Consider the following 13,594-nt stretch of genomic DNA (forward strand, 5'->3'; position numbering starts at 1 on the left):
TCTAATTTGTTTTAGAAAACTTATTGACACGATTGTATCGTTAACAATAAAGATTACTCAACAATTCTGTTCAGGTTTACTTTTCTATAGAAGGAAGATAGCAAGTTCTTGTAGAACAGGTGAGGGGTACTTCTTGAACCATACTTTTTTGATAAGACAACCGAGACTTGTACAATAATCTCGACAAAACTTTAAGTCTGCTTTAAAAGCGCCAAGTTCTGTTGTTAATTGTTCTAATAGGTATTATTTGCTAAGTCCCTCCACTTGGGAGGCAGCTTTTAATAAAATAAAGAACAAAGTTATAGGCCCTTAACAAAATCTCCATAGTCATATCAGACGAATAGAAAAAATCAACTAACCTTAACTATTTGTAATTGTGGATGAAAATCTGTCAGTAATATTTGCTAGTATAGTATTATGTTATCTGTGGTATATAACTAACTCCCAGACCGCTACTTTGCTTACATGACGCTCGGAAAAAAACCTATGAGTCGTAACCTCACCTTCATATTACATATAAAACTGGAATCACTCAAGTTTTAGAAAATAGTAAAAAACACTAGGTAGGTAAGTACTCCTCATTCTTCTAAATCTTATTAATTTCAAAATCTATTTAAACAACAAAAATATTTGAGGAATAGAGCAACAAGCAAAATTAAGGATTAGTGCTATAAGTAGAATATTCTTAGGATATTGTTGAATTAAAATCACTATGATTTTCTGCCTAAGCGACGATAACGCGATAATGTGATTTTAATGAAACGAAACCGAAGTTAATACGATAACTTACGCTCTGCCCACCCCATTATTATTTTAGACAAGTAAGATAAAAGGTTAGCAACGCGTTAGGTCTACGATATCGAACTGCTATTGAAACAGTTATGGCGTGACCAAATAAGTATAATTTATTAATTTGACTAAAATAAAATATTACAAAAGTAGATTAACCTCTTACTAAATGAATTGAAACAAGGAAATCAAATAAATATGATGTGACAAGTTACAAATATGTACAAAGGTTGGCTGGTAAAGATCGCTTATAAGAGAGGCCGCTTATTTAGCCTGATGAATGTTTCTTTCCTTTTTGATTTCTTTACTGCATTTATGTGTTAAATAAAGTGTATTGTAAAAGTACAAATTAGTCAAATTAATGTTTCATGATACTGCAGGTAGGAACATTAGTTTTGATAAATCATGCTCGCTCGTATGCAACAAAATATTGTTGTGTGTGTGTGTGTAAAACCAAACATCCATTTGGTTTGATTTTGCTCGTAAAAAATAAATCAATATGAGTTTAGAAACGAATACTCATCTTATCTAAGAATATTACTAGCTGTGACCCGCGTAAGTCCGTATCCCGTAGGAATATCGGTATAAAAAGTGCCTATGTGTTATTTCAGTTGTCCAGCTATCTACGAAGCAAAATAGTATTATTATTCACCAATAGATGTCAGGAAAAAAAACACGAATATGACATTTTCTAAAAAAAATTCCTAGCTAGATCGATTTATCGCCCCCGAAACCCACTATATACTAAATTTCATGAAAATCGTTGGAACCGATTCCGAGATTCCAATTATATATATATATATATATACAAGAATTGCTCGTTTAAACGTATAAGATATAAAAGAAAGCACGCTAAACCACTTATAACTCATAAACGGTTGAACGGATTTTTATCATACTATGTACAGTTTGTTGGATTTGTCACCGTTTGAATAAGAAAACTAAAGAAAATTTAAGAGCCTACACCGTATTATCATACTCAGATTTAGTTTTTTTATAGGGCTTTTTTAAAACACTTTACCACAGATAATAAAATATAGCGCGACTATACTATAGGCTACCATAATACATAGCACAAAAAGAAACAACAAACGCATTCGAATCAAATACATTTTATTACATAATTATAAAGTATGTTCAATAGATGTTTTATGAACTAATTTTTGGCGATGTCAGGACCCCTCTTTAAGTTTCCCATTCTCATTTGCCTTCGTTATTCTCTCCATAACTTCGTGGTTGTACGTCGAATGTAACATCAGACCCAATACTCCAGCTCTGTAAACCAAAATTATCTTTGTTTCATCTGCGACGCATGATTTGTTCGCCTATTAGAATGATTCAGAGACAACAAAGTTCATATTATCGGTAGATAGTTCTTCAAACTTAGAAATACTAACGAACACTAAATTTATTTTTGCAGAATAATATACGGATTTCGTGCAACAATAAATAAAATAATGTATTATTACATTGTCTTCAATGTTATACACAGTTTTATATACATATATATATTCATAATTAAATTCATAGTCAACAATAATTTGTTAATGAGGTAAATATTCAAAGAGCAGATAAACTGTATGATAAGAGTTTTAATTCCTATGGGGGATATTCTAATATAGTAAATGTAAGAATTGCACGCACTCAGTAATATGGTACTGATTTCAAAGACATTTCACATAAAAAAAAATTATATACGCACCTGGACGCCATCGCCAGCCGTATACTCCTCTCCTGTTCCACCAGCTCATCTATCCTCAGCCACTGGCGCACCCTCTCCATGTCGATCTCGGCCCGTCTCAACTTCTCCCACTGGTAGTGCTTCAGGCACGACTTCTTGGGAGCCCTACAGAACTCGCCGGTCAGCTCGAACACGTTCTTCACGAGGGGACAACCGCATACGTCCGTGTCGCTCACTTTCGGGTCTTTGAAGTGCTCGGGGCACATTACCTGTGATTTTTTTTTTTTTTTATAACGACTTATTGGACAGTCCTAGAATATATTTAAATATGTCATAATGATAATGGAATACCACGCCGTATGCTTATTGCTAAAAACTACCTCTTTCAGAAATTCATATGTTTTATGAATGATTTTATAAACATCACTTATAGAAGCGAGCTGGTATGAAAACGGTTCGAAGGACCAAATTATTTATATACGGTACCTCCGTACCACCGTTCAACAACATCAAATTTAATAAAAAAACAAAAATACAAGTGATGGTATATGTATACATGTCGTGCAACTGCATCGGACTCTATCTGAAATGTGAAACACCTAACTCAACCTCTTTTTTTTATCAAAGCTTCATCATGCCGAGTAAATATACATAATTTATACTACATTTTTAGAATCGTCTCTTATTTAGTCTTATATTTTTCAAGTAGCTGCAATCCACATGAAGGATATCTTAGTCTTACCCGCAATCTCTTGCAATAAGTGCCGTTGGCGCTATTATAATAGTCGCAGAACATGCTCTGTCCGTCGATCCGCGTGCGATGTCTGCTGCCGAAGGACGCCTGCGCTTCATACTTAATGAAACACTTCTCCATGTGCTTCACGGCCGTGCGCGAGTGTATCTCGTGCCCGCATGTGATACAATACATGGACGTTTCGTCGTCCGCTTCCTGAAAGTAGAAGAATGTCACGTAATATTATATTGTTAGAAGTGAAAAGGGGGGCGTTGTTTAATATTAGTTTCAGTTTGATCGTAATAAGAATGTCCAATTCTATACAACTGCCTAAATTTAATCGCAGCCAGTCACAAAGAAACAATGAAAAAATTTAGGGTAGTTGGGTCGAACGTTGAATAAACAACGTGCGAATACCAAGGCGCAATCTCTACGAATGCGCTACCTTTTTATAAGTGACTAGCTGCGCCCCGCGGTTTCACCCGCGCAAGTCGGTATCCCATAGGAATATCGGGATAAAAAGTTCCCTATAAGTTACTCCAGTTGTCCAGCTATCTACGTACCAAATTTCTTTGCAATCGGTTCAGTAGTTTTTGCGTGGAAAAGCAACAAACACACACACATCCTTGCAAACTTTCGCCCTTATAAATATTAGTAGGAAGGAAGTAGGATAGGATAGGAACCAAGGCGAAATACGGTATAATTCCCGGTGGGGACGCACAAAAAAATATCTTCGTCTGGGAGGACGCAGAAGACTAATGACCTACTTGTCCGTAAAGAAAATCGATTAATGAAACAGATGTACATCATCTGCCCCATACCCTACTAGGGGAGATGGAACTTCACTTTATATTGTTAAAATTAATAAGGTAAGCAATACCACAGTAATTTGCAAAACTCAGGACGCAAGGATCAATACAGAATTCTAATCTAATATCATTAAGAAGAATGATTACATTTGTTTAAAAAGCAGATTGTAGTTTACAAACCAAATCAGTCTTGGTCTACACACAGTGTAAATCAATCGCCAGTTGAAAATGGTACTAGTATATCTATTTCGAGGGGGGAACAGGTGTTATACAGTATATGGTACATGTCATAACAATACCTTCTCTTCGCTATGCTGTATAGTCGCATGTTTGGCTCGCTCCAGCAGCGCATCCAGCTCCGTGTGCTGTTTGTCCAGAGCTCTGAGCGCGGCCTGCGCCTTGGCGAGCCCACCCCGGACCACTTCCAGCGCTTTGCGGTTGTGCTGCTCCGCGACACAGCTCGACAGCGACCACTCTTGGATACGCTGCGGTAGCACCTTATGAAAACAAAATTATAACAATATTCAATTCGGAGTCACAAAACGGATCATGTTTGAGCACAAATCGTACACTTAATATTAAACAAAAAATACTCCCGTCCATTATCATTTGCTTCCAAAGTATGGTTACATATAAACTGGTTTCGGCGTAACGCTGACCGACAGTGCTGACGGAACGAACCTATTCAGAACCTCTAGTAGTATTAATCAGCTTCTAGTACCTATAGTAGGTATCAATCAGCGTGTGCTGTACATATGGGATCATACGTTTCGGCTATCAGCGTCTTTTTTTTATATCATCGTCGGTAATGGAACTGGTTGGTCGCTTGATGGTAAGCGCTACTACCGCCCAAGAACATTTGGAGAGGAAAAGGTCGATTCCAGATCTACGCTTCTACAAATGGATTGACGACTATAAATTGGAAAGCGATTAAGAAAGGATTGACGAGAGGAATAAAGGAAAGGACTAGGAAGGGTAAAGAAAAGGATATGGGCCTCCGGCTCCCCCACTCACCAAACGAATCACAGTAGTATGTGTTACTGTATTTCGTTCTTTCACGCCGGTCTTCTGTGGGGGTGTGGTCCTTCCCCGGTGCAAGCTGGCCCTATTCGTGGCGAAGCGTGCTCAACTCCCACAAAAAAAAGCACCAAAACCCGCCGAGAGCTACTCTCGCTCGATGAATCCCCGGCGCGGCTCCCTACCTGGTATATCCGTGCGGTGGCGAGGCGCATGCCGCACTGCGCCGAGCAGTACTTGCTGGCGAAGTGCGCGGCGCGCGTGCACTGCGGCCCGTGGCACTGGCGCGGCGCCGCGGTCTGCAGGTGCGCTATCGACTCCTCCGGCTCGTACGGCTCGCGCTCGTGGTGCTTCTTCTTCGTGCGGTTGCTGCTGTTGGACATTATCGCTGATTCAATATTAACATTATGTAGCTAAATAGAGTGATGGTCCTGTTTGTAAGCGCAAGAGATTGCAGATATACTTGTTAATTTCAAGATTTTAAGTTAAGAAAAAGATTTAGAAAAGTCAATCGTCATACCAATGTGCTATGCTATTAATAATTTAAATGATCATAAAACATATACATGACTAATATAGACAAATCCACATACAATAACTCTTAGAAGAGTTTAGAAACTTTTTTTTGTTTGTATATACTGACATATTTACTACCATCACACATACAATAAGATTATGTACGAGACATCAAGAACCTTACCTGGACACTCTTAAACTTTTCTTGTTTTTCACACATAGTCGCTGTTTGCATTTCAATTTCAGTTTATTGTTTCCACCATATTTGTACATGTCCTCACATGCATCACAACTAAAATATAAAACTAGGCATTATACGAAAAATTATTATAATATCTTTCAAAGAACCATTTTTTAAAGATATACTTTAAAAAATCATCTGAAAATCATTTAATAGCCTGATTAAATTACCCATATTTTCATATTAATTAATTTAATTTTTAGTATATTTTGAAAACAATGTTGCATGTGATATTGGCTGCTAACACTTACTGTCCACAATCAACAACTTGCAAGCATCCTGCGCAATCTCCACATCCATCCTTTGCTGGTCTTTTAGAGGATTTATTCTCTGAATGCTCTTTCTCTTTCTTCTTCTTCCTATCATCTCGGCCTTTGAACAATATATCTATTAATTAATAAATAAATAAAAATTTGTTTATTTCCTTCAAAAAATATTACATGATATTAAAAAAATACATCTTTGCACACCACACTAAGATCCTCTGTGTAGGGACGCTAAATCTCTTTTTATTCATATACAAATTACTTTAAAAATAATAATTTAATTTATTTTTTATTAAAAGTAGATATGACATTAGGCACCTTGATAAAATTACAATTTTATAATATTTAGTAGGGAAAGTTTCCTGGCTATATAATAAATAAGGCTTTTTTTGGAGAAATATCATTGAGTCTTATAGCATTGAAATGCTTTATAAATGTTTTTATTTTTCAGATATATCACAAACAAATAATATTGGTATATAAACAGTACTGGACAAAACAATTTTCAGTTACTTCAACTGTGATAATAAAAAGGTTGAAAAATTATAATTAAGAATGTTGCAAATTGTGAATTTCCCTTTTTTATTGTAAAGGTACTTTTTGTACAATCCATAACAAAAATTCACTACTGATACTTACCAGAATCACCTTCATTTTCTCTTTTTTGAGGCCTAAACCTTGTTTTTAAGCTTGGATCTTCTTCCCGACAACGATCACAGAAATAATTCTTTATATACTTGGCCTCTCTTTCCGAGATATTAATGCAATCTCCATGATACCATTCTTCACATGCATCACATGCTCTGTTAATAATCATAAAATATAAGTATTTCAATTATAATATTTTGTATTTTAGTACTGAAGCTGTGGAGATATTTGAAAAAATTTGCTCTAAATAAAAAATGAAATTGAAATAGTGTATCTAGGCACTATAACTATGTACAAGGGTAGACCAGAAATATTTACGGATTTTTCAAAAAGGCAGTAGGCCTGTTAGATTAACAAAATATACATACATCATGAACCGTGAACTGTCTGATGAACGACATATGCAATATGCTTGACCAGCCTGGTTGAGTAAAGTTGTGATCTTCGACTGTCGTTCTGGTAGATCAAACTGTTTGGCTATATCAGCTTTCTGAAAATGAATATCATTTTGTTAGTTATACGTTAAATTGCAAATATATAGCAAATGCAAAACTCGAAAGCTATTGTGTCGAACAAAATAAAAGCATAACTGGAGTTTAATGCTTACACTTTGCCTGTACTTTTTATCGCTCATCGTAAAATCACCGCAATGAACTAAGTTGGTAATTTGTTATTGACTATTATAATACTTAAAAATGTTTTATTGATTTCAATCCACCATCGACGCACTTTCAATAGCTACAATAAAATCAATTCAATTCAATCAATTCTATTTTATGAATGGCAGTGCTGTACAATAAAATAAATATTTTCAGCAGTGCTAAGTTCTGTCAAGCACACTGCAATGCAGACAGATGACAGACGACACAGATGGTAAAAATTTAAGATAATATATATTACTTGTAATAATTTTGCTATACATGCAACAGTTAATTTATAAAGGCATACAAAAAAATTATGGTTGGTCCTATTGGTAGGTAGGCTATTTTACGAGCAACAAGCTGTTATGTCAAACCAATTTTATGTTCGTTTTATCTTTACATTATAAATTATTACCATTTAATAATATTGTTGCTCGTGAGATTATATTGTTTATTTATTTCTTTATTTGAATAAAGACTTACCAACTAGCCATTATTCTTGAATAAACTATTAAAATATACGTCAAACATTAGTACTCATGTATCTAAACCAATATTTAAAATAAGAATAAAAATTTTACATAAAACTGCAAGTATTGAAATTTAGTATAATTGGTTTAAGGCATTAAAAATTTGCTTTTTGAATAAGCTAAATTTAGAACATTTTAAATCTCTGTTACAATCAACGGTAAAAATTCTATTGATAGAATTGTAATTGTAAATTCACTATTTACTCGATTCTTATTTTTGACAAATGAAACCCATGACATACGCTCTCACTAGTTTCCATAGCAACGATGAATTTGTTTGTGATTGGAAAAACAAATTCATTGTTGCTATCCCTGATTGCTAGGTTATTAAATGTTTCACCTCAATTTTTTAATTGTTTAATGAAGCGATAGATTACGATATATATATATCGTAATTATGGAAAATCAAGATACCCCTCAAATTATCACTCACATAGAACATAATCTTGATCATTCGTTGTTCGATTGTAAGTGGATTCCTTGTTCGGCGAAATTTGTTGTTATAGGATCTCTACCTAAAGGAAGTGGCACAATTGAAATTTTTGAAATAACATCTGGCGAAATAAATAAAATAAAGGAGATAGAACGTCCAAATTCTTATAAATGCTGTACGTTTGGAGCCAGCAGTGATATCGAACGGCGACTTGCAACTGGTGACTTTAAGGGTACCCTAGAAATATGGTAATCAATTTTTTTTAATTCTCCTATAGGAGTAGTTTGGGTTATATATCATTCTGTTGGTAGCAACTACATTTTTATCTCAAAAGTAATGTAATACATATATAAATTGATTTACAGGGATCTTGAAAAAAGTTGCCAAGTATACATAACAAAAGAACATTCAGATATAATTAATTCAGTAGATGGAATTGGTGGTAATATTGTGAATTGTGGAGCTCCTGAAATTGTAACTGGAAGTCGGGATGGTAAAAAAAACATAATTTAGATCAAGATGAATGATAAACTTTCAGTATTAATTTTGATAATATGAATGTAACTATTGCCTTGGTGAATAATCCAGAGACAATGTCAATAAACAGAAAAAAAATGATAACATCCATTCTCTTAAACTCAACCTATCAGTAGAGTAACTCACACAACATTCTCTTATATATTTTGCTATAAAGCAAATGGTAAATTGAAAAAGAATATGGAGTCCTTTTTTATGTATTCTTTTTAAACAGGAACTGTTAAAGTTTGGGATCCTCGACAAAAGGGTAAACCAGTTGCAAATATGCAACCAGTAAAAGGAGAAACAAAAAGAGATTGTTGGGCGGTGGCATTTGGTAACTCTTTCAATGATGCAGAAAGAATTATTACAGCTGGTTATGATAATGGTGATTTAAAAATGTTTGACCTTCGCACAATGTCTTTGAGGTGGGAATGCAATTTAAGAAATGGGGTCAGTGAAGATCTATACTATTTAATTAAGTTTTTTAATAAATGTTATTTTTTTACTTATTTAATGAAATCTTAATTCAATATTGATGCTTATGAATATCTTAAACTATAAGATGTAAAATGTAATTGCAAATCAGTAACTCATAGGTACATTAACTTTTTTAAAGGTGTGCTGTGCTGAATTTGACCGTAAGGACATTCCAATGAACAAATTGGTAGCGACTACCTTGGAAGGGAAGTTTCATGTGTTTGATGTTAGAACACAGAATCCTACTAAAGGGTTTGCACAGGTAGGTATAAGTTTGTTTAATTAGGAAAAAAATAATAAAAAAAAACTTATAAAATAAGTCCTACAAGATTTGTAACTGGATTTATTACACAGATTTATTACTTGCAATAATTGTCTTAAAATAATTATTTTTAGGTGCTTGATAATACAATTAAGAGTGGCACAATATGGGTGGCACGACATTTACCACAAAACCGTGACTTGTTTGTGACTTGTGCTGGTAATGGGCATGTATCATTATGGAAATAGTAAGTATAAACAAAATTTAAAAATCAAAATGTAACTCATATTCAAGTTATTTTATGTATATACATGCTCATAATAAAAAGCTGTGATCTGTGTACCTATTATTTCATGACATTATGTTGTTCGGCGATTAGCAGTGGGTACTGCCAAGCACCACGCCTATCTCCGTTTGTATAGTAAACACCAACAGTGCATCATAGAAAATGCATTCACACGCGTTCGTTCAGATCACGCGTCCGCAAGCGATGAAACATGCGCTCAAATAGAAATAGAGATTCGTTCCATATATTGAGATTACTGACGGATATGTTTACTCTACTATAAGAAGAGTATAAACATTAAAGGCTACTGATTCGAATTAAAAATATAGTCCAGTTATCGAGTTTATTATCATCAATCAAGCTCTGACCAATGGGGTTGAGAACCAATGAAAAATCTTGTAAAGGTGCAATAAAACATTTTATTGAGACTTTTTGAGAGCAGATTAAATTGCCTATAACAGCTAGTCCTTAAAATTACTCATGTTTTAGTGAATATCCCGAACAACGCTACCATGTCGATGCCCAAGGAGTGGCCGTCGGTATTCCCGGTAAATTGAAGCGCTTACAACGCATGGTGATTAGCTCGCAGCCGATAAACGCATGGGATTGGAACAAGGATCACTTCGGCCTAGCTGTTGCTACGGCGTATGACCAGTATGTTAGGGTTCTAGTCACTACGAAGCTGAATTTACATTAGTTGTCATTTATTTTTATTTTTTATTTGAAAAAAAAAAACATGCATAAGTAAGGCCCTTTATTTGATATAGTTACATTTGACCTCAGAAAAGGGGTTTTGTAGTGTAATTACTCAAGATATTACAATTAATTTAAAATGTGATATGTTGACGTTTAAATAAATAGCTCTACAATTATCCTTTTTATTTATTACTTCTAAAGTGAATATGTAACATCACACGCAGCTTGTACCTACAGCCTAACAAAACGTACCTCTTAGTATATTTACAATTTAAGTGTTTAAAAAAAACACAGTGTGTGCATTTTGTTAACGAAGTAAATAAAACAACATGTTAATTTTCTAACTCAAAAGAGCGTTTTATTGTATCTTAGCGCTTATCATAAATAAAATTAAGGCTAGCATTCAGTTCTTATTTTAGACTAACGTCAGAGCAGTTGGTTTGTCGTGGGTGAAGCCGTGGTCCGGTACAGCCAGTATTGAATCACTCCGAAGAAACTTTGTCTTGTTATTCTTCCGTAAAGCGACCAAAGCTTGGGATTATTATTATTACATACAACTAAGTTTTTATTATTTCATAATCCAAGCCGATACACTTATACGCAAGTGACACTTAGCCAACCACACTTTAACTGATAATGCTAAATATTCAAACGGAAATCTTTAACACATTGAAGCGTAAAACAGACAAAGTATTTCATTATAAGCTAAATGAACACTAAATTGAAGGTAGATTTAATGATGATAATATATTCTATTTTTTACTTCAGGAAAGGTCAATATAATACACTAAGGTACAATGTAATGTTACTATCACTTTTTGCTTTAAACATATTATTATCGTTATTGTATAAGACATGTTATCTATAAGCTAGCAAAGAGATTCAATGTGATCAAAGTGACGTTTCTTAAAAAACTCAAAATTTCCACGTATTTCAATCTCTTCGCCTAACGTGTAGATAAACAACCACACTTAGACTAACTGTCTCGTTTGCCCTGATAGTTACAATCCCTTATAAAATTATTCATTGCAGACTTTAACATATAACAGGAAAATACAAAAATTATACATGTGACTACCCATACAGATTATATTACGGCCAAAAATGAAGCCTTACCGAATGATACCTATATAAACTGCCGACCATCACTACTAGTGGATTCAAATTGTACAAAAACTAATTGTTTCAAATTTTGTAAACCTTTATCGTCTACACTCTATTAACTTACAATAATTTACAATTTTTTTTTTTAACTAGGGCATGTGTTCATGCAAATCAAACTGTAAATCCGATATTGAGATCCAAATAAATTATTATATAAGTCTAATTAAAGGATTATAAATTTCAAAATAATGTAAGAACACACTATGAGAACTGTTGATGCATCATTATTGGTATTTCTCAACCCACATACTGTGATATGAGAAATACCAACAGGCAGACAAAGGATTTATATATGAAAGACAAGACAACTTCTTACCTATAAGAGGATACCTGTACTAATATAGATAAAATTTATTAAAATCATGTATGTAAAAGAAAATACACACTTCATCACAGCACAGTGCAATGAATTGTCAAATTACAATGCATGTTTATTCAAAGGTTGCTTTTTAATTATAAAAATATATGACCTTTTTAGAACTCCCTTTGATTGATGGGAAATATTCTTATATGTATTTCACCTCATATACTATTTAATTTTATAAATCACTGACACAAAAATAAACGCACAAACATTATTTTATTATATGTAATTATTCATTAACAAAAACATGAATACACCAAAGCGATGAGTTAAAATTAAGGCCAAATCGGAATACAGTTTTTCACTATACTACTGAGGCAGAATTAAAATTGTTAAAAAGCGTCTTACAGTGAAGTACATGTTTTTGCAAATCAATATTTTTTGTGTTTGCATACAAATGACTATTATTGTTTTATATCTAGTAAATTAAATTTCAATGTGTATTGAAACCATCCCATAAACTAATTGGAAACAAATGCTAAACGATTCTAGAACTAACATCACTTAAACCGACGAAGCCACATTAAAAACCGAACATAAATTAAACGAACAGTCATATTTACATTTCATTATTATACCATTTTATTTTTCTATATCCATTATCATCGATTGCATTATTACTATCATTGAAAAGAAAAAAACAAATCACGATTATAGCATTGATTGTATATGATGTGATCGCCTATAAATTGTCCACAGCAATATACAAAGCTTTAAATTATCTTAACATATTTTATCTTACAATGTTTGACTCTTAAATAAATATTTCGTTAGTCGAACACGCCGATATCATTACGTTTTTTAATATGCGGACAAAAAAATACATTAATTAGGAACATTACAAACTGTTCCATTATCGTGTTAATAATATACTATTAAAATATATCCATCCGAACTTCATATAACTAAAAAGTGTATCGAAAAAACGGGATGCTTTTGGTATTTACAATGTTGTACCATTTATCGGTGAACGTGATAGGAAAACGACGCGAAAGCGCTTTAAATACAAGGCAAGTATTGTTTGTACTTTATTCGTTACATTTCTTACTTCATTTACCAAAGCATCCTTCGGCGTATATGGTGAAATAATAAAATAGAAAATGGAATACATATAAACATCAAAATATATAGGATTTAGTAAACAAATGAGATTCCATATACATAAATCGGTATTTGGTACAAAATTTAGCAGTTAGTAGTTAGCTAACGCAGTCATGAATGTGCCCTCAAAAGTTCCGAGGGCCCCATAACCGAAACAAAATATAGTTACACCGAACTACGTCGCTGTCTCGTCACACCTTGATGTTACCGTCAGTATTCATTCGTCTCGCACATCTGCGAACCTGGAAATTAAGAGAAATTTATTTCATTCAGATAAAATCTACATAAACTTAATTCCAATGTGTGTACGTGTAGCATGTGCGTGGCTGCATGCGTGGGTTTACGTGTGCGCCTGTAACACGTGAGTTATAACAATGCTCGTGCGTGTGGTGCGTGTGTGTGTGCGTGTGCGTGTGCGTGT

General features: G+C 33.7%; 3 protein-coding genes across 5 annotated transcripts in view; 1 reads left to right on the forward strand and 2 right to left on the reverse strand.

The window, feature by feature from the left end:
* Positions 1-1,885: 1,885 nt before the first annotated feature.
* On the reverse strand, positions 1,886-7,508 carry LOC119828768 (CXXC-type zinc finger protein 1-like). 3 transcript variants are annotated; one of them, XM_038351014.1, is made up of 10 exons: positions 7,308-7,508; positions 7,069-7,190; positions 6,692-6,855; positions 6,038-6,173; positions 5,730-5,837; positions 5,215-5,398; positions 4,312-4,509; positions 3,213-3,419; positions 2,492-2,739; positions 1,886-2,064 (listed from the first exon to the last, which is right to left on the reverse strand). In XM_038351014.1, exons 1-10 carry the CDS (start codon positions 7,332-7,334, stop codon positions 1,962-1,964), a joined length of 1,497 nt encoding a protein of 498 aa, XP_038206942.1. In that variant the 5' UTR covers positions 7,335-7,508; the 3' UTR covers positions 1,886-1,961. The 3 variants fall into 3 exon arrangements, with proteins under 3 accessions (XP_038206942.1, XP_038206941.1, XP_038206943.1); XM_038351013.1 differs by having other exon boundaries at positions 5,215-5,401; positions 7,308-7,507; XM_038351015.1 differs by having other exon boundaries at positions 5,215-5,401; positions 6,038-6,158; positions 7,308-7,506.
* Positions 7,509-8,143: 635 nt separating this feature from the next.
* On the forward strand, positions 8,144-12,717 carry LOC119828395 (WD repeat-containing protein 92). Its single transcript, XM_038350525.1, has 6 exons — positions 8,144-8,552; positions 8,670-8,797; positions 9,056-9,273; positions 9,440-9,562; positions 9,697-9,809; positions 10,338-12,717. The coding sequence occupies exons 1-6, from the start codon at positions 8,269-8,271 to the stop codon at positions 10,543-10,545; spliced, it is 1,074 nt and encodes a 357-aa protein (XP_038206453.1). The 5' UTR covers positions 8,144-8,268; the 3' UTR covers positions 10,546-12,717.
* LOC119828393 (protein pellino) overlaps positions 10,881-13,594 on the reverse strand; it is a 43,572-nt gene continuing 40,858 nt past the window's right edge. The window contains exon 10 of the mRNA XM_038350523.1: positions 10,881-13,415. The gene's annotated coding sequence lies outside the window, so the exon portion shown is untranslated. The remainder of the gene's footprint in view (positions 13,416-13,594) is intronic.

This window comes from Zerene cesonia, chromosome 8 (genome assembly GCF_012273895.1).
Source record: "Zerene cesonia ecotype Mississippi chromosome 8, Zerene_cesonia_1.1, whole genome shotgun sequence".
Lineage (NCBI taxonomy): Eukaryota > Metazoa > Arthropoda > Insecta > Lepidoptera > Pieridae > Zerene > Zerene cesonia.

Excerpts from the sequence above, each read along its gene's own strand:
- LOC119828768 (XM_038351013.1), bottom strand. The coding sequence starts at position 7,334 with ATGAGCGATAAAAAGTACAGGCAAAGT. Across the intron at positions 3,420-4,311 it reads TACAGCATAGCGAAGAGAAG|GAAGCGGACGACGAAACGTC; the intron begins GTATTGTTATGA and ends TTCTACTTTCAG. Across the intron at positions 2,740-3,212 it reads CTTATTGCAAGAGATTGCGG|GTAATGTGCCCCGAGCACTT; the intron begins GTAAGACTAAGA and ends AAAAAATCACAG.
- LOC119828395 (XM_038350525.1), top strand. The coding sequence starts at position 8,269 with ATGGAAAATCAAGATACCCCTCAAATTATCACTCACATAGAACATAAT. Across the intron at positions 9,563-9,696 it reads CTACTAAAGGGTTTGCACAG|GTGCTTGATAATACAATTAA; the intron begins GTAGGTATAAGT and ends AATTATTTTTAG. Across the intron at positions 9,810-10,337 it reads CATGTATCATTATGGAAATA|TGAATATCCCGAACAACGCT; the intron begins GTAAGTATAAAC and ends CTCATGTTTTAG.